This window comes from Sus scrofa, chromosome 4, assembly GCF_000003025.6.
Source record: "Sus scrofa isolate TJ Tabasco breed Duroc chromosome 4, Sscrofa11.1, whole genome shotgun sequence".
In the NCBI taxonomy this organism is placed as follows: domain Eukaryota; kingdom Metazoa; phylum Chordata; class Mammalia; order Artiodactyla; family Suidae; genus Sus; species Sus scrofa.
This window is the reverse complement of record NC_010446.5, coordinates 93,219,457-93,238,865: the sequence shown is the minus strand read 5'-3', so window position 1 is coordinate 93,238,865 and position 19,409 is coordinate 93,219,457. Positions and strand designations below refer to the sequence as shown.

The 19,409-nt window shown below is 57.1% G+C and overlaps 1 protein-coding gene across 1 annotated transcript; it reads left to right on the top strand.

The window, feature by feature from the left end:
- On the top strand, positions 922-19,357 carry NTRK1 (neurotrophic receptor tyrosine kinase 1). The gene is made up of 17 exons (XM_001929525.5): positions 922-1,195; positions 4,351-4,425; positions 4,730-4,801; positions 6,812-6,880; positions 7,638-7,783; positions 8,035-8,177; positions 11,139-11,271; positions 13,135-13,461; positions 13,880-13,897; positions 14,057-14,109; positions 14,398-14,500; positions 15,005-15,151; positions 15,442-15,572; positions 15,813-15,985; positions 16,688-16,928; positions 17,289-17,447; positions 18,964-19,357. The coding sequence occupies exons 1-17, from the start codon at positions 984-986 to the stop codon at positions 19,147-19,149; spliced, it is 2,388 nt and encodes a 795-aa protein (XP_001929560.2). The 5' UTR covers positions 922-983; the 3' UTR covers positions 19,150-19,357.

Sequence of the window (19,409 nt, the reverse complement as noted above, 5' to 3'; positions counted from 1 at the left end):
GGACCCGGGGCTTTCAGGTTGCGCGGCTCCTTGGACCGACGGGTCCCCAGCTCCGCCCGAAGGCGGCTCCCGCGTCCGAGGAGCTAAGAGAAGATCTATTAATTTCTCCGCGCAGAAATCGATGCTCTTGTCAGAGCGGCGATCAATGCCAGCCCAGCCCAGCTTGGCCCTACCCGGCCTGGGGGCCAGTGCTGGTTGGCCCGGGTCAGGGGCTGATGCTGGGTCTTGAGGCGCAGCGCAGTGGGGGCTGCAGACCTCGTCCCCACCCACCCAACCCCAACAGAGCTCACACCTTTGGGCGCGTGCTTTTAGCGCCACCCCGTGGCCTCTCATGGAAATCGGCGTCTCGGCTCCTGGGTCTCCATTCTCTGGTCGTTTGGGGAGACACCTTCCCTTTCCGTCTCTTCAGTATTTTCCTTCCCCAGGTCCTGTTTGGTTTTTTTCGGCATCCCTTCTGATTTCTTTCTAGGCATTAGAGAGTGTTTCACTTAATTTATCCCAAGTGGCAGGCACACTCCCTCAGGCAAGCCTACCGTGCGGGGCGAGATCTGAGGCCGGGGGCTGGCTAGGATGACCTGGACCGCAAGACTTCCCAAGCTCAGTCATCTCCCCTCCCCCCTAAATGCAGCTGCTAAAGGCTGGGAGAAATAATGTATCAACTTCCCAGTTTCCCCACTCAGGAGACACCTCTGAGGCGTTCTGCGAATGCCCCTCCGCGTCTCCTGGAGCAGGAGGGATCTTCGGGGAGTAGGCTGGCGCTGGGGCCCCGAATGGGATGCGGGCAGATTTGGGGACTTTAGAGAGGAGGGGGAGGGTTTGAAGCCGGAGGGGGCGGGGCGGGGCCGGGCGGGGCCCCTGGCTCCGCCCTTTCCTGGCGGCTGGGTCTTTAACACCGCCCAGCGCACATGTCGGGGGAGGCCGGGCAGCGGCGGCTGGAAGCGCACAGACGGCGGCCCGGCCCGGGCGAGGCGGGCTCCGCCGTGATGCCGCGAGACGGACAGCGCGGGCAGCTCGGCGGACATGGCCGGGCTAAGGGGCTGGGCAGCCTACTGGCCTGGCTGATGCTGGCATCTGCGGGCGCCGCATCCTGTCCCGAAGTCTGCTGCCCCCACGGCCCTTCGGGGCTGCGCTGCACGAAGGTTGCGGCCCTGGATATCATCCGCCACCTGCCGGGCGCCGAGAATCTGACGGAGCTGTGAGTGTCTGGCGGGCGAGGGGACGCAGGGACAGGCGGGCATAGCTGTGCCCCGTGGGCGCGGACTCGCTGCTTGCTTGCTTGCTGGGTCAGGAGGAACGGGCGCGGCGGCAGGCTGATAACAGCGCAGCGCTCGGCTGTGCCCGGCTGCCCTGGCAGCCCCCGCCGTTACTGCCTTGAAGTTGGGCTCAGGGCCGCTGTGGCGCTAGCTTCAGGGAGAGGAAGGGGAGCTCTCCATGGACCAGATTTGAGAGAGCTCAGCGTTCTAGAAACTGCTTTCTGGAGCTCAGCCATGAAGGAGCCCACCCTCTGCCCTATACAGGGGGTGGTTAGCTGCATAGAGACACCCCCGCGCCCAATTTGGCACCCTGATCATTTCCCTTTTCCAGGGAGAAATCAGCCCCCTCCCTCTTCCTTGTCAAGACCAGGCAATGACAATTCTTCCCCCTGGAATTGGGAAATTGAACTGGAATAGGTGGGAAGTGCTAAGGTGCCATAGCCTGGTGGTCCTGCTCTCTTCTCCCAGTTTCCACCGTCTCTTGTCCTCATCACCTCTTGATTTGGATGTAGGAAGTGAGACCAGCTCCTGACTTCGTCTCCCCACCCTCATCACCCTCATCACCCACGTCTCCCTACTTTGGGCAGGGAGTCAGGGCCCTTGCTGAGAGACTCTCCTCCCTTCAACTCCAAACTGGGAGAAATCCCCAGCATTTGAGGTACTCTGACATTCTGCAGTAATTGGTTACAAAATACTCAAGGACCTTTTAGCAGCTGCTGAACCCCATGGGAGTGTTCTGTAATAACTGGCCCAGCCACCACATTGTGATGGCTGGGAAATACTTGAGTGTTCTATGTGGCTGGCAGAGCCAGGCAGGACTTCTAGAAGAAAAGAGGAACTGCTAGAATATCCTCCTCCTGTGGCCTGAGGTTAGGGAGTGGGCCATGAACCCCGGCCTCATGCAGCGATGGGCTGAAACATATCTGAGGCAGTGGCCATTGATGTCTGGAAGTGACCTGAGCAGCCTGTGATAATTGGTCCTGAGTTACTCGGGTATCGCGTGTAATTAACGGGAAGGTACTCCATCTCACTCCCTAATGGCCCTAGGGAGAGGAGATGGCCTTGTCTTGGTCTGGACCTAGGTCTTGGCATGATGGGAGGGGACTTGAGATCCAGGCTGCCAACCCCAGTCCTGTCCACTCATCCCTCTGGGCCTTCAAGGCAGAGCCCAGGCTCGTGAACGTTCCCCATCAGCGTTCTCTTTTCTCGATTCCCTTCCCAGCCCCGATTCCAGCCTGAAGAGGTGGGGTGGAGGTGGACAGGTTGGGGCTGGGGACTGGAGGCCACGCAGGGTGGTGAGCTGAGCTGTCCCTCTGGGTGGGGTGGCCATCGAAGCCCCTGCCTCCGCCGGCACTGTCCCCTCCTCCTCCCTCACCCGCAGAGCTAACGAGGAGATAATGGACTCCAATAGACAGATTGATTATAAATCCAAACGAATGAGGCAGCTGTGAGCACGCTGCCTGACGGTTTGCACACCCCGGGCCACACTGCGTTCTCACCAGCTCTGGGGTCCTTACAGCCCTAAGCCCTGGGGGTGAGGGAGTGGGTGGGACAGCCCTAAGGGGCTGGGGGAGGGGGAGTGGGTAGGACAAGGACCTACTCTCTGAGAGTCCCTGGAGTTCACTCCCTAGGCCTTAGGGAGCTGAGGACCTGAAACCCAGCTGTCCTGCTGAGACCAAGGCCGGAAAGGGGTTGGGGGAGGGGTCACTCGGGCTGGTCCTTGTTCCCACAAGTTGAGGACAGTACAGGGAAGAGGGGGTGAGTTCTGAGAACAGGCAGTGAGTCAGGGCCCCCTGTGGGTGAGGGGGTGGGGGCTGACATGCCACTGCAGGGCAGCTGACTTCTCAGGAACTCCGTGTGGCATATGCTAGATCCAGATGCTGGGCAGGGCCCAGGGCATCCGAAATCCCCCAGCCCCCCTCGCCTGCTTTTGCCTCTTTCTCTTCTCCCTATCTTGCTTTCTCTGGCTCTCCATCCTTATCTGTCTCTCTGTCTCCCTTTCCTTATCTGTCATTCTCCTTGGCTGTCTCTGTCCCTCTGCCAGTCTCTTCCCGTCAGTTCCTTCTTCTTATAGGTGTCTCTGTTTCCATATCTCTTTGTTTTTCTGCCCCAGTGCTCCCAGCCTTCCCATCATGCTCTCACTGTGCGAGGCCACTAGTCGGTGCCTCTTCACTGCCCCAGCTCTGACTCTCTCCTCTCCACCTTTTGGGGTCCCTCCTGGGGCAAGGAGGGCTTCAAAGGGTCCCTGACAGGCAGCCTCTATGCCTGTCATTTGCTCTGCTGAAAGATGGGGAGTGAGGGGGTTGCTGCTTGAGTGTGGGGAGGGGCCAGCAGCTTTGAGGGGGAGAGAGTGGTGTGTGTGTGTGTGTGTGTGTGTGTGTGTGTGTGTGTGTGTGTAGCAGGATGGGTGAGCCCAGATCGTGGCCCCTGAGCCAGCATGTTTGGGAGCGCATATTTACATGGCCACGGGGCTTCCTTTGTGCTGGGTGGGGCAGTGGCAGCGCCGGGCACAGGCCTTTTGTGGAAGGAACTGGTTCAGCATGACCCCCGTTATTGAGCGTGTGCAGGAGAGGTTCTGTGTATAAAAGCAGAACACCAAGCTGAGAATGGACTTGGGTGTGTTTGTGAATGTGAGTATGCCCACACATTCTGTGTGTGTGTGTGCATGAGATCTACATGCCTATGTGTGTCCATGTGGGAGAGTGTGAGATGCACTTGTGCACATCCGTAGGTTCATGCATGCACGTGTGGCTGTATGTGAGGAGGTGCGACTCTGTGCCTGTGTTTACGTCCCTGTGTGTGTGTGTGTGCATGCTTGAGTGTGTGTGAGTGCGCCTGTGTGATGGTGTGAGGACTCATGCATGCATGGGAGTGTGTGACTGTGCGTGAGGCAGTGGGTCCCTGTGCACACCTGGATGCATGCCTGTGTGCATGCTGGTGCATGTGTCCACGTGTAAACAGGTCTCTGCGTGACGGGGTGCATGTGGCACACAAATGTGCATGCCTGCATATGTGCATGTGATTGTGAAGGAATTGGGTGGGTGAGTGCAGGAACTCGTGGGCCTGGGCCCCTGACTCCCATCCCCTCTCCCCACAGCTACATCGAGAACCAGCAGCACCTGCAGCATCTGACGCTCAGTGACCTGAGAGGCCTGGGGGAGCTGAGGAACCTGTGAGGGGCTGGGGACCGTGTGGGCATGGGGTTCCACACAGCGCCTGGGGGGCCAGAGGGTCAGGGAGGCCTCAAGGGTCCTAGGGGCTTGGGAGGACCTGAGAGGCTGAAGACTGAGAGGATGGCTGGTCAGATCTCAGGGTTCATAGGGGTCCCAGGTGGCTGAGAAAGCTCTGAGGGTGTGGGGAAGGGTCCAGGGTTATGCACTGCAGACTGGGTGGGGGGTGGTGATGCTGGCATGGGCAGGGAGCTGGGGCCAGGGTTGCCACCGTCCTGGGAGCTGATTCTGCCACACCTTCTTCAGCACCATTGTGAAGAGTGGTCTCCGTTTCGTGGCGCCAGATGCTTTCCATTTCACTCCTCGGCTCAGTCATCTGTGAGTGGCCGGGGCTGGGCAGAGGGAGGTGGGAGGACCCCCAGGCTGGGGCGGCTAATGCAGGAAACGTTTCTGAGGAAGGCAAGTCCTCCCACCCGTTCTCCCAGGCCTTCTCATCTGCCGGAGGGATGGCAGTGCTCTCAGCTCCCACCCCTGCCAGCTAGGAAGTCCTTCTTGCTGTCTCACTTCCATGCTTCATGCTACAGGGACACTTCTCATAGGTGCCTGCCTCATTTTTCTTCCCGGGGTTCAGATACATACCAGTCCAAAGGGAGCAAGACTAGGAGCAGAAGCAGGAGCAGGACTCTGGGTCCTGGCCTTGAACTCCAAATCCCACCTGCCCCCTGGCCCCTGGGACAGCCTGGGAGCTGGGGGATCAGGTCTGCTGCTCTGGGGTATGCCCCATTTCTGGGAGTCACAGCTCCCCCTTCTGTAGAGGGTGGGGAGGCAGCCTTTTGAGGGCAGGAGTTTAGCTCCTCTTTCCCACTACGTGCAGGTGGAGAGATGGGAAGTGTGGTGCAAGCCTGCCATTCACAGAGTTGTGCTGGGTACTCTCGACTCTATTACATCCTGGGATTTAACAACAATAGCAAAATAAGGGGATGTTACCTCACTGACTACGTATTGGGGCTTCAGTTAAAAATGTATACTCAGGAGTTCCCGTTGTGGCTCGGGGGGTTAAGAACCTGACTAGTATCTGTGAGGATTCAGGTTCTCTCCCTGGCCTTGCTCAGTGGGTTAAGGATCCGGTGTTGACATGAGCTGCTGTGGCTGTGGTGTAGGCCGGCAGCTGCAGCTCTGATTGAACCCCTAGCCTGGGACATTCCATATGCTGCGGGTGCAGCCCTAATTAAAAAAAAATGTGTACTCAGTGACATCTTACGATATTTACGTCAGTAAATCTTCACAATCAACCTGGTGAGAGAGGGAGTGTCATCCTCATCTTATAGATGAGGATCCTGAAGATCCGAGAGGTTATGTTTCTAGGCTGAGGTCACACAGCTGTAAGTGGCGGGACAGAACCACACTGAGGTCTCCCCAGCCCTAAAGTGTGTAGTCTTTCTGATCTTTCTGTGTGACTACTCTCCAACTCAGCCACCCACAAACGGAAGGACAGGTGAGCAAGGAGAGGGGTCAGGGCAGGCTTCTCAGAGGCAGAGGGTCCCTGGCGGGGCAGCCTGGCACAGGGCACAGAGTCCTGGAACCAGCCCCTCGCTGAACTCACTTTTTTTTTTTTTTTTTTTTTTTTTGTCTCGTCTTTTTAGGGCCACGCCCAAGGCATGTGGAGGTTCTCAGGCTAGGGGTCCAATTGGAGCTGTTGCTGCAACCTACACCACAGCTCACGGCAACGCCGGATCCTTAACCCACTGAGCAAGGCCAGGGATCGAACCCGAAACCTCATGGTTCCTAGTCGGATTGTTGCTGCTGCGCCACAATGGGAACTCCTGAACTCACATTTTGCACCTCTAGCACTAGGTTGCTGGGGGCCTGGGGTGCCTTCCAGCCAACTTTCCTTGGGCCCTGAGGCGGAGAAGGAAAGAGAGGCAGGGGAAGAACTCTGAGATCCTCAGCATCCGGCAGGGGGCAAGGGAGTGTGGGAGCCCTGTCCGCCCCCTCCTCTGGTCCAGTCCTGGGCTCTGCGGGCAGGGAGCACAGATGGCGTCCCTGCCCCCAGCTGGGGCCTCAGCACTTTGCCAGCTGGGGCCAAGGGTTGGGGAGGAGGGAGCGGCTGTTCCCTCAGACCCCCACCCCCAACCCTGGGTCTGGGGAGGGGGTTAAGTGGGGTTAACCCTTGTTGTCCCAGGGAGAAGAGTGGGACTCAAAGAGCCTCTCCCCCACCCCCCATGGCTCCCTGGGCTGGTTCTAGCTGCCAGGGTCCGAGTGGGGGAGCCAGATGTCAACTTCTTCCTGGCTCCTCCCCGAAGACCCCCCCACCCCCCGCCACTGGGTCAGAGCGAGGTCGGGTCGCTCACGGGATCTGTCTGCTCTGCTCTGTCTCAACTCCCGCAGGAATCTCTCCTTCAATGCTCTGGAGTCTCTCTCCTGGAAAACCGTCCAGGGCCTCTCCTTACAGGAACTGTGAGTGTGGGGGCTTCCAGTGCCAAGGGCTGCAAGTGTGTATGCGTGTGTGTGCGCGCGCATGCACGCATGTGCCCGGGGCACTTATACCTCTGTGTGAAGGTATGTCACTGTGTCTGTGTGGAACTGTGGGGGAAGGGGAGTCTCTGGGGGGACAGCATGTTTGGCAGTGAGCCGAGACTGGGGACCACGCGTGCCCGTGAACCCCCAGCAAAGCAGAGTCCGCAGGCCCACCCACAAGGGGGCTGTTGCCCTGGGCGCATTGGGGTGGGGGCGGAGAGCCAGCCCCCTGAGGACTGACCAGGGTATGCTCAGGAGGCTGAGCTTGTGCGTTCACTGGGCCTGTGCACGTGAGCACATCTGCCCACATTCCTAGCACATCAAGGTCATGGGATAGGTGGGACAGCTTGGTGGGTGCCCAAGGTCTCTGGGTCCACTCTCGAAAGCAGTGCCCTTCCCTTCTTGTCACACCCTACTGGGGACCCTCACCTGGCTTGTCATGTGCGGAGCGCGGGATGAGAGAGTTCCATGTAGCCCACAGCTGGCTGCCTTTGACTTCCAGGGATTCTATTTCTTTTAACAAGGTCTTGGGAGGCGGGGCAGGGTCCATGAGAGGAGCTGATCCTCTGTCCCCAAGCCTTCACCTCGGGCACATTCCACCCCGCCCCACCGCAGTCTAACTGCACTCCCTCGGCTGTAGTACTTCCTTCATGCCTGCCCTTCCCCTGACTCTCTTGGTGTCTCCCACACCCACCAGAGTCCTGTCGGGAAACCCTCTGCACTGTTCCTGTGCCCTGTTCTGGCTGCAGCGCTGGGAGCAGGAGGGGCGGGCCGGAGTGCGGGAACAGAAGCTGCAGTGTCCGGGCCAGGGACCCCTGGCCCTCATGCCCAATGCCAGCTGTGGTAGGTGCCGGAGGTGGGGTGAGGGGCTAGGAAAGAGCCACATGCTTGGCGCAAGGGCATTGGGCAGGGCTTGGGGTGGGGGGCAAGCCCTGAACAAGGATTGGGGGACTGGCGTTGGCAGGATCTGAGGAGAACTGAAGGTTGGGGGGCAGGGACAGAGTCACTGAGGGAGGGACAAAGAGTGTGGCCCTCAGTAGGAGTTCTGAGGCCCCTCCCGGCTCTAACACCCCGGGGACAACTTGGGCCACCAGGTGAGCCTGAGCTGAAGATCCAGATGCCCAATGGCTCTGTGGATGTGGGGGACGACGTGTTGCTACAGTGCCAGGTGGAGGGGCAGGGCCTGGAGCAGGCCGGCTGGATCCTCATGGACCTGGAGGAATCAGCCACAGTGATGGTAAGAAGCCCTCTGCCACCCTGCTCCTGCACCCCTCCTTCCCATTTAAGGCCTGGACAGGGCACAGGGAACAAAGACAGGGAAAGAGAGACAATGAATAAGAAACACATTGGAGTTTCCTGGTGGCACAGGAGTTTAGGATCCAGCATTATCACTGCTGTGGCTTGGGTTGCTGCTGTGGTTGGGGTTTGATCCCTGGCCCTGGAATTTCCACAGCCTGCAGATGCAGCCAAAAGAAGAAGAAGAAGCACATAGAGGGTGAGGGATGGACAGAGATGGTTTAGACCCATGGAATTTGGGCCCCAGGCTCCTCTGATTGTCAAAACATAGAGGCCCTCACTTTGGGTTTTTTTTGTTTGTTTGTTTGTTTTTGTCTTTTTGCCTTTTCTAGGGCCACTCCCACGGCATATGGAGGTTCCCAGGCTAGGGATCTAATTGGAGCTGCAGCTGCCAGCCTACACCAGAGCCACAGCAACGCGGGACCCGAGCTGCATCTGGGACCTACACCACAGCCCACGGCAATGCTGGATCCTTAACCCACTGAGCAAGGCCAGGGATCGAACCTGCAACCTCATGGTTCCTAGTCAGATTCGTTAACCACTGCGTCATGATGGGTACTCCAGCATAGGCCCTCACTTTGCAAACATGGTGCTGGCTGCAAGAGAGAGGGTCACAGATCCCTCCTACTGGAGCTAAGCGGAGGAACCCAAGAGACCATCTCTGCCATCCACCTCCTTTCTAGATAAGGAAGCTGAGAACCAGGGAGAGGGCACAGTATTTGTGGTCCTGCACCCACACCAGTTCTCAGGAACCTCCTGGTCATTTTCTAGAGATGCTAGAAGCAACATACTCTTGGGTGTGTGATACGTGTCTTAGTAGAGGAGGCGCAGGTCTGGTTCTAGCTCTCTCACTAATTAATTCTCAGAGTGACTTTTGGAAAAATCGCTCTATCAGCCTGCATTTTGGTTTTCTTATCTGTCAACTGAGGAGGTGGACATGATGGCCTTGCGATGTCCGGCCTGCCTCTGGGCACTCACTGGCCTCTAGCTATCATCTCTGAAGAGCTCTGTCTTTGGGCACCTTCCCAAGTCTTGCCCTTTGTCCTCAGGCTGGTGATGGACAGCCGAGAGTAGCCCTAGATGATTCAGGAGGTCTCATGGACAAGGCCAGCAGAGGCTGGCGATGTGCCCCAAATCTGGCCCCCTTGTTGATGGACATACAGGCTCCAGCCCCCCGGAGGAGCCAAGCCACTGAAAGCTGGAGGCAGGTGCTATTCAGGTTGGAGACCCTCGCTTTGGGAGTGGAGTCAACCTTAGCATTGCTGATGGCCCCTGGAACAAGATTGAAAAAGGAACCAGAGAGCCCTGAGCAGGGAGTCCAGATGTGACGGATGGACCGCTAGCCACTGAGCAGTTCCTCCCACCCCAGAGATCAAAGCCACTGAGAGTGAGTAATAGAAAGGGGACAAGAGAGAAGCAGGAGGCTGGCCATGATCGTCTGTGAAAAGACCTTTAATCAGCTATCTGTTTGGGGAAATTCCAGGTTTTTGCTTTTCTCTTTGGGAGGTTTACATGTTTGCCACCACTTCTGTTTTCTGGAGACACTCTATAGAAAAGCCACATCCTTGGAGTTCCCGTCGTGGCGCAGTGGTTAATGAATCCGACTAGGAACCATGAAGTTTCGGGTTCGATCCCTGGCCTTGCTCAGCAGGTTAAGGATCCGGCGTTGCCGTGAGCTGTGGTGTAGGTTGCAGATGCGGCTCGGATCCCACGTTGCTGTGGCTCTGGTGTAGGCTGGCGGCTACAGCTCTGATTCGACCCTTAGCCTGGGAAACTCCATATGCGGCAGGAGCGGTCCAAGAAATGGCAAAAAGACAAAAAAGAAAAGAAAAGCCACATCCTTACTGAGTCAAATGGAGACAGGAAAGCTGTTCACCCTCAGGAGAGTGAAGGGTGGCAGAGCAGCACAAGGGAAAGGTTGAGAGGATGCAGTACCCCAGGGGGACTTGGAGGAACTGGGGACAGCCTAGGGCAGGGCTTCCCCTTGGGGTTGCTGGAACCCAGGGCTTGCAAGAGAGGCTGGAAAGCTCTTCTGGAGTCTTTGAACTCACATGTTCCAATGGAAGCCCCCTGCAACTTCACCTCCGCTGGCATTTATTCAAGGGATTCCGTGTTTGTGAAATTTCCAGATAACTCGGATTAGTCCACCCCGTCCTTCGTTTTCATCCTTTTGGGGAAATAGCTTTATCACGTGTCAGAAGATCATTTTGCCTCCCTCTCCAGCTTGCAGAATAAGATCTTGGTTCAGTAAGATTAAGGATTGTCTTAAGGTCCTATGAGGTCCATAGTGTCTTAGGAAGAGAATCTGAATCTGATTCAATCTGTTGATGATGATTCAGAACCAAGTCACCGAGCCTCTCTAACTTCACTCTTCTTTTTCATCTGCCAAAAGGCAGTTGTCATGATGCTGCCGTTGCTTCTAACTGCTGCCTTGTTATCGGCACCATCTCTTTGTTTCTGATCTTTCTGGGGCTGAGCCTGAGTTTCTTAGAACTATGCGTAAAACAGATTGTGTAGGTGGTGAGGTCCTAGCTGGTTTTCTGATTCGCTGTGTCCATTTGGAACTTGGGATCTCTGATATCTACCGAGTTGTTCAGATGGGTGGTTTTACGGTTTGGGATGTGTTGTGCCGATTTTGAGATTATTGGTTGTGCTCTAGATTTTTCAGATCATTAAATAAATGATCCAGGAGAGCCTGCAAACCAGCTCTCGCGGAGGAAGTCCATTCTCTGCTCTATTCTCTCCCACACCTCTTTCCTCCCCCTCCCTTTCATCCCTCCTCTCTTTTCCATCTGCAACCAGAGGGGCTCCCCAAAGACGTCAGCCCCAGCCCCTGCACCCCGCCTCTAGCCCCAAGGCAGCTGATGTTCTTCTGGATTTTCTCCTTTCTTCTCTGACCCAGCAATCTGGGAGTCTGCCGTCCTTGGGACTGACCCTGGCCCATGTCACCAGTGACCTCAATAGGAAGAACGTGACGTGCTGGGCCGAGAATCATGTGGGCCGGGCTGAAATCTCCGTCCAGGTCAACGTCTCCTGTGAGTCCCCAAGGCTGCCCTGGCACGCACCCCCATCCCATCTTCCCCAAAGATGTCAGCCCCAGCCAGGGGGCTGGAGGAAAGGGGTGGGATGTGTGTGTGTCCACAGCTGCTCCCTCCCAGCTGTTTCCAGATTCCCATGAAAACCTGATCCTTTGAGGGAAGTCCTGTGGGCTCGTCAAGGCCAGAGGGATGGAGATGGATTTCTTTTTGGCCCACTGCCCAAGTCTTGCTACCTGAGGCCCTCGACACCAGCTGCTTGCCCGTTCTCACTGCTCCACTGTATTTCTTCATATCCATCCCTCTGTCGAACTTTTGCCCTATATCCTAGGTTTTTTTTTTTTTTTCCTTTTAGGGCCACACCCGCGGCATATGGAGGTTCCCAGGCTAGGGGTCGAATCAGAGCCACAGCTGCTGGCCTACGCTACAGCCACAGCAACACCAGATCCGAGCCACATTTGCAACCTACACCACAGCTCATAGCAACGCCAGATCCTTAACCCACTGAGCGAGGCCAGAGATCGAACCTGTGTCCTCATGGATACTAGTTGGGTTCTTAACCCACTGATCCAAGAGAGGAAATCCTAAACAATAGCTATTCTTACCAGCACTTCAGAAGACACTCCCTTTCTCTCCCCGCTCAGAAGCCCATTCTTCTCCTGCACCACATCCTGACTTTTTGATTTTTTTTTTTTTTGGTCTTTTTAGGGCTGCACCCATGGCATATGGAGGTTCCCAGGCTAGGGGTCTAATCAGAGCCAGAGCTGCTGGCCCACACCACAACCATGGCAATGCCAGATCAGTGTCACATCTGCCACCTACCCCGAAGCTCATAGCACCTTTAACCCACTGAGTGAAGCCAGGGATCAAACCCACATCCTCATGGATGCTAGTTGGGTTCTCAACCCTCTGAGCCACAACGGGAACTCCCATCCTGAATTTTGTGATAATCGTTTCCTTGCTCTTAAAAATAATTTTACACACATATGCTTCTCCATCAACATGGTTGAATTTTGCCTGTTCCTGTACATCATATAAATGGAATGACACCTCATGTATTACTTTGTGTCTAGTTTTTTCTGCTCAACGTTTGTAAGATTTATCCATATTAATGGGGGTAACAATTAGTTCCTTCCATTCACTGCTGAATAGTATTCCATTGCATGAATGCTGGCTAGAATTCCAGTACCAATTATATACGTTTATAGATGTATATATATATATATATATATACATATATCTTTTCTGTTATTGAAGAGCTTTTGCCTCTTTTGGGTCTATTTCAAACCCTTATCTTTTTTCAAGAAGTTCTTTAATTGTTTCTTGTTTTTCTTGTTTCATATTTAGGCCCCCTCCCAATCTTTTTTTTCAGCCACGCCTGCAGCATGTGGAAGTTCCTGGACCAAGGACTGAACCCTCACCACCGTTGCAGCCATAGCTGCTACAGTGACAACACCAGGTCCTCCACCCGCTGTGCCACAGGGGAACTCCCCAATCCTTTTAATGTTAATTACACTTTATTTTTCTCCATCCCTCATCCAAAAATCTCCAATTTCCAATAAGCTGGTACCCCACTGCTTTAGGACTCTTACTTACTTACATTCAACTGACCACCGAAGTTCTTTAAGCTTCTGAATTTTATGCACCTGCTGCCTGATTTATTTAAGATTTACTGTCACCTTTCTTCAAAATGTCTCTCCTTGTGAATTTCTTAGGGCCTGCAGACCAGTTTCTCTTAGGCCCACCCCCCTGATTTCAGGCTGTCCACCCCCCTCCCCCACCCCAACCTGAGACTTGTCAGGTCAGCACTGGGTTCCCTGCAGCTGCCTCCTGACTCTCACTGTCCCCCTCTCTGGCCCACAGTCCCTCCCATCGTGAGCCTGCACACAGCAGTGGAGCAGCACCACTGGTGCATTCCCTTCTCGGTGGACGGGCAGCCCGCACCCTCCCTGCGCTGGTTCTTCAATGGCTCCGTGCTCAATGAGACCAGCTTCATCTTCACTGAGTTCATGGAGCCGGCAGCCAATGAGACTATGCGGCACGGCTGCCTGCGCCTCAACCAGCCCACCCACGTCAACAACGGCAACTACACGCTGCTGGCTACCAACCCCTTGGGCCAGAATGCCTCCTCCATCATGGCCGCCTTCATGGACAACCCTTTTGAGTTCAACCCTGAGGACCCCATCCCTGGTGCGACCCTGAACCCTGTCCTCACCCTCAGGCTCTACTTGGGTACAGATCCAGGTGACCAGGGATGCCCGACCCACTTCCTGCTGTGATCCTGCCCTCAGAAGTTGGAGTGCCTGGTCCTGGACAGAAAGGAGCCTGGAGATCTGGTGTCCAGCTCTGCGCTGGCCTCCTTGCTCCTACCCCAGGAGTCCTGAACCCCTGAGCAATTCTATTCTCTCGGGCTGGCTGAAGAGAAAGCCAGACACCAGGGCATCCCCCGCCCGGCTGGAAAAGGGCCACATGCATCTTCTCCTTTGAGGTCGGCAGCTCTGCCTCCTGGCCCCGCCCCTACCCCAAGAAGGGATGAGTCCCAGAGGGGGAAGGGTCTCACTGCTCTCTAACCTCATCTGATTGCTTTCTTTCCTCCCTCCTGCTGCAGTCTCCTTCTCGCCAGTCGGTGAGTAGCCCAGGCTGGAGGGCAGGTTCTCTCTGGTCCCTGGGGCAGAGGGTCCACTTATCCTGATCCCTGAGGGGTCAGCCGGGGCCAGGGTGGGGAGCTGGTGGAGGAGACAGAGAGTGTGCCAAAGCCCACACTTCCTGCCCTGTGTCCCCACAGACACCAACAGCACATCTGGAAACCCAGTGGAGAAGGATGAAACACCTTTTGGGGTGAGCTTGGAAAGCGGAAGCTAGTCTGGGACTCGGGATCAGGAGGCTGGGCTAGAGGCGCACCTGCATATAATTTCTGGTCAGAGCATGGAGATCACAAGAGTCTGATCTGAGCTTCGGTGGCCTCCTTCACATCGTGGCCTGGGGCCTCCGGGGGGAGAGGAGGAGGAGGAAGAGGCAGGCCTGGGGGCTCGGTTCTGGGCGTCTATGCAGGATGGAGAAATGTTTTGCCGGGGGAGCGCTGAAAGCCCAGGAGAACCCCCAGATCTAACCACACCACATCCCCAGGTCTCGATGGCCGTGGGCCTGGCCGTTTTTGCCTGCCTCTTCCTTTCTACCATGTTCCTTGTGCTCAACAAATGTGGACGGAGGAACAAGTTTGGGATCAACCGTGAGTGGGGGGCTGCAGAGGGGCTGTCAGTCTGCCTGGAGCTTTGTTTCCTGCAGGCTCTTCCCTCTCTGTCCTCTGTGTGGGGGCCTGGGCCCCCGTGGAGTTCCAGGGACTGTGTGTTTGGGGTACGGGAGGGCTGCTGTGGGGCTTGTGAGTGTGTGTGTATCGGGGCTGGGGTAGTTTCAGAGGCAGCAGCTGCTAATTGGTGGCTGGATTGTAGTCAAACACTAAGTGGGTGTGGGAGGTCTGAGCTCTGCAGGGCGGCGAGCGGGGGGAGTGGGGGAGTTTCTGGTGGCCCATGGGGCCTGGGGTTGGACAGGAGCCAGGCAGAGAATGGCCGTAGTGTTTCTCCTTCCCCCTGCCTGCTGCCTTGCCTCCTAGCTCCTCTGTTCCCTCCATGCAAGTTCTCAGGTGGGGTCGCCTGGCACCCTGCTTGCCACCTGGCGGGATCCAGGGTGCGTGCCTGGGCTGTGACCCCGCCACGTGACTGTGTCTTCTCCCCAGGCCCCGCTGTGCTGGCTCCAGAGGATGGACTGGCCATGTCCCTGCATTTCATGACACTGGGTGGCAGCTCCTTGTCCCCCACCGAGAGCAAAGGCTCTGGGCTCCAAGGCCACATCATTGAGAACCCACAGTACTTCAGTGATGCCTGTGAGGGGCTATGCTGGGTCAAGGGGTGGGGGAGGGTGAGCCTGTGTGTGCCTGGGGGCTTTTGTGTCATCACCCCAGGCCTGAACAAGCCTCCCCACCCCCCTCCCCCACCCATGTCCACACAGGGGGGCTGGGTGAAGGTGCGAAGGCTCACTTTCAGTCTCCATCCTCCCCCCTTGCCTGGCACCCCTGTACAGAGCACAGCCCTGCTGGACAGCCCCCGTCCCAGCCCCTTCCCCACCCTTCCCAAGACTGGGGCTCCCCTCTGATCCTGCAAGCCCCTCCCCCAGGTGTTCATCACATCAAGCGCCGGGATATCGTGCTCAAGTGGGAGCTGGGTGAGGGCGCCTTTGGGAAGGTCTTCCTTGCCGAGTGCCACAACCTGCTGCCCGAGCAGGACAAGATGCTAGTGGCCGTCAAGGTTAGACTTTGGCCCTGAGCTACTGCACCCCCCCCCACCCCCTCGCCACCTCCCGGAGGACCATCATTCCAGGCCTGGGGGCTGGGGGCTGGGGGGGCATTGGAGGGTTGGGAGGGGTTGGGGGGGTGGGAGAGGAGGGGGAGAGGCTAGGGTCAGGCTAGGGGGTTGGTGAGCCACCTTGGATGTGGGGAGGCCGAACTGGGGCTCCCACCCAGGCCTGTCCCCACCCCTACCATCCAGGCGCTGAAGGAAGTGTCCGAGAGCGCCAGGCAGGACTTCCAGCGGGAGGCCGAGCTGCTCACCATGCTGCAGCACCAGCACATCGTGCGCTTCTTTGGCGTCTGCACCGAGGGCCGTCCGCTGCTCATGGTCTTTGAGTACATGCGGCATGGGGACCTTAACCGCTTCCTTCGGTACGATGGCCCAGCCCTGGTGCCAGCCCCTGGCCTGTTGTCCCTTGGCTACCAGCACATCCCTGCCTGACTGCTGAACTGTGTTGAGGGGGGACACCAGGATGGAGCAGGAAGGCACAGCCCCTGTCCCCAGGGAGTTCTAAGGCAGAGGTGTGAATGTGGGGAGAGTCTGTGTGGAGGATAGAGTGGTGACAGTCGGGGAAGTTACATTAGCAGAAGCCAGGAGCTGAACCTTTGGGGTGGATAGGCTTTGCAGAGAGCGTGTGCACACTCATGTGTGGCACGCAGCAGCCAGGCCTATAGGAGGTGGCAGGGACTTTTTTGGCCTGGGGGAGGGAGATCACCTTCAGTGAGGAGGGGCAGGCTGGCAGGAAGTTGCATTTTGGCAAGGGCTGAGTCGGAGGTGTACCTGGGCAAGAGATGTAGAGGCCAGTGGGCAGCTAGATTCTGGGGTTGGGGTCCAAGGCGGCTGCCTGAGAGGAAAGCATGAATGTGGAAGACCTGGGCACTGGGGGACGCTCTGGAAGTGAGAGCACCCTAGCTCCCATCTCGCGCTCACCGGACAGCAGCTTCCCCTGTTCCTTCCTTCCTCCAGTCCCAGAGTCCCCCACTCCACCCCCAGCTCCCGGGGCTTCCTTTCCTCCGGCTTCTGGAGGTTCTCTCCTGCCAGCCTCCCCACTTCTCCCCGACTCTTTCTCGAAGGTCCCACGGGCCTGATGCCAAGCTGTTGGCCGGCGGGGAAGACGTGGCTCCAGGGCCCCTGGGCCTGGGGCAGCTGCTGGCTGTGGCTAGCCAGGTCGCTGCGGGGATGGTGTACCTAGCGGGTCTGCACTTCGTGCATCGCGACCTGGCCACGCGCAACTGTTTGGTGGGTCAGGGCCTCGTGGTCAAGATCGGCGATTTCGGCATGAGCCGGGATATCTACAGCACCGACTATTACCGCGTAAGGCCCTTTCATCCCACCCCCTCCCCCGGCGTCCGAACTGTAGACACCCTGATGCCAAGTCCCCCCGCTCCAAGTGCCTGCCCTTACCGGGCACGACCCCTTCCTCGAGCGGAATAGGGTCCGAGACTCTCTGGCTCTGGTTTTTAAGCCTCCTCCTATCCCCTCGGCCCCCAGTGGAGGAGGGTCTGTCTCCACTATCCCGGACGGAAACGGCACCATCGGTTTTTCCCTCTTAGCCCTGGGCGGGAGAGCCACTTCCATCTATTTTTAATGACGGAACTTGGGGCGGGCGGCGCGGAGAGAGGCTGTCCGGGGCGGGCGCCCCCTGGAGGTGACGCGGCGCCCGCCCGCCGGCAGGTGGGAGGCCGAACCATGCTGCCCATCCGCTGGATGCCGCCCGAGAGCATCCTCTACCGCAAGTTCACCACCGAGAGCGACGTGTGGAGCTTCGGCGTGGTGCTCTGGGAGATCTTCACCTATGGCAAGCAACCCTGGTACCAGCTCTCCAACACCGAGGTCAGCTTCACTCGCTGGGTCACTCCCCGCCGGCCGCCCCCTCCCCTGCCCCTTTGGGCCTCGTTTTCAGGGAATCTTGTCCCCTTCTGCCCTTCATCCTACTGCCGCTCCAGTATCCATCCAGCATCCTGCAGACACTGCTCCCTCCACCCTAACCTGTGCTTTTCTCGCATTCTTCCCTCTCCTACTCTAACTGGTTCCTGGGGCCAAAGCACTTTGTAAATGGAGCCCAGACCCCCATTCCTAGCTGCATTTTATAGACGAGTAGGCATTATCAGGTTGAAAGGGAGACGCACGTGAAGAGGAACACAGCACAAAGGGGCCTGCAGCAGGAAGGTTGCAGGTTAGACTGTACGAAGGACAGTCCTGCCCCCCTTCCTCTGCCCTCCTGGCTGGACACAGCCGGAGCAGACCCCAGGTGTTCCTCTCCCAGAGCAGCTGCCCCCCACCCCCTTCTTGGCTCGCAGCTGTCAGTTTCCATTTCTCCTCCTAATGCAGTCTGCTCCCTGGAGGCTGGTGGGGTGGGGGAGAGGGTTATAGATTTTAATTTTCTCAAGCACTGAGAGAAGGAATGGAATTAGTGCCGCCCATAACCCAAGTCCTCTAATGGGGAGGGAGGGAAGAAGGAGGGAAGTAGCTCCAGGCCCCTTCAACCATCTCTCTGCCACCATCTCTCCTTCATTGGATCCCTTAGCTGCTCTAGCAGTCCTTCCTGGAGTCTGACTTTGGGCTTTCCTGCTGCAGTTTCTCTTTAGAGGAGCAAGGTCCCCACAAAGTGTTAGCTACAGAAGAGAAAAAAAAAAGTGGGTTTTCGGGAGTTCCCACTGTGGCTCAGTGGAAATGAACCCGACTAGTATCCATGAGGATGCAAGTTCCATCCCTGGCCCTGCTCAGTGGGTTAAGGATCCGGTGCTGCTGTGGTGTAAGTCGCAGACACAGCTCAGATCCCGCATTGCTGTGGCTGTGGCATGGGCCAGCAGCTGTCTCTCCAGTTGGACCCCCAGCCTGGGAACTTCCATATGCCTTGGGTATGGCCCTAAAAAACAAAAACAACAACAACAAAAAAGTGGGAAGTGGGTTTTCCCTCTGACTTAAAAATAGGCCAGACCTTTTTCAAGGCCTTACCTGCAGCCCTGCTCTTTTCTTCCTTCTTGCCCTCTGGGGCTGAGAGACAAGATCCTCACCTTCCTTCATTCAGCCCTCAGCCCTAAGCTGATGGATTTTGGCAAAGGCCTTGGCCCCTCCCCTTTCTCAACCCACCTGGCATGTCCTCTGAAGGTCTGATTCCAGCCCTTTGGAAAGCAATTCTACCCCAGCCCAACCTTCCCAGGGTCTTTCTGGGTTCCATCCTTTTTGCTGCTCAGTGTCAGAGTGGAAAGAAATCTTGGGATTCACTGCATCCTTTTAGATTGCTAGTAGCCAAGAGGCCCACCTTGGGAGCCTGAGAGAGGCAGAGGCAGTGCTGGGTCAGCCTCAGCTCCATCTGCCCTCTTCTTTTTCCCTCTGGTGGCCCCAGGCGATCGAGTGCATCACGCAGGGACGTGAGCTGGAGCGACCGCGTGCCTGTCCGCCAGAGGTCTATGCCATTATGCGGGGCTGCTGGCAGCGGGAGCCCCAACAACGCCACAGCATCAAGGATGTACATGCCCAGCTGCAAGCCCTGGCCCAGGCGCCTCCTGTCTACCTGGATGTCCTGGGCTAGGAAGCTGGCCCGGGGCTGGGGCTGGGGCTGGGTAGCTGGAATGCTGCAGCCTGCCCTCAGCAACACCCATGGCTCCCAGGGGCCCCAGGGTGATCTCAAAGCATCTAACTCACCCTCAGCATGCAGGAGGGGACAAGTGGGGTCTGGGAGCGGAGGACGGGCCTGTTTCTCTAGGCAGGGTTCCATCATAGCAATTATATTTATTATCCCTTGGCTGTGTCTCTTGCCGATTCTTGGGATGACGTCGTTCTGGAAGGGGG

Bases quoted from the DNA above. Each gene is read 5' to 3' on its own strand.
- NTRK1 (XM_001929525.5), top strand. From the start codon at position 984: ATGCCGCGAGACGGACAGCGCGGGCAGCTCGGCGGACATGGCCGGGCT. The intron at 14,110-14,397 runs GTGAGCTTGGAA...CCACATCCCCAG, and splicing joins AGGATGAAACACCTTTTGGG to GTCTCGATGGCCGTGGGCCT. The intron at 16,929-17,288 runs GTAAGGCCCTTT...GCCCGCCGGCAG, and splicing joins ACAGCACCGACTATTACCGC to GTGGGAGGCCGAACCATGCT.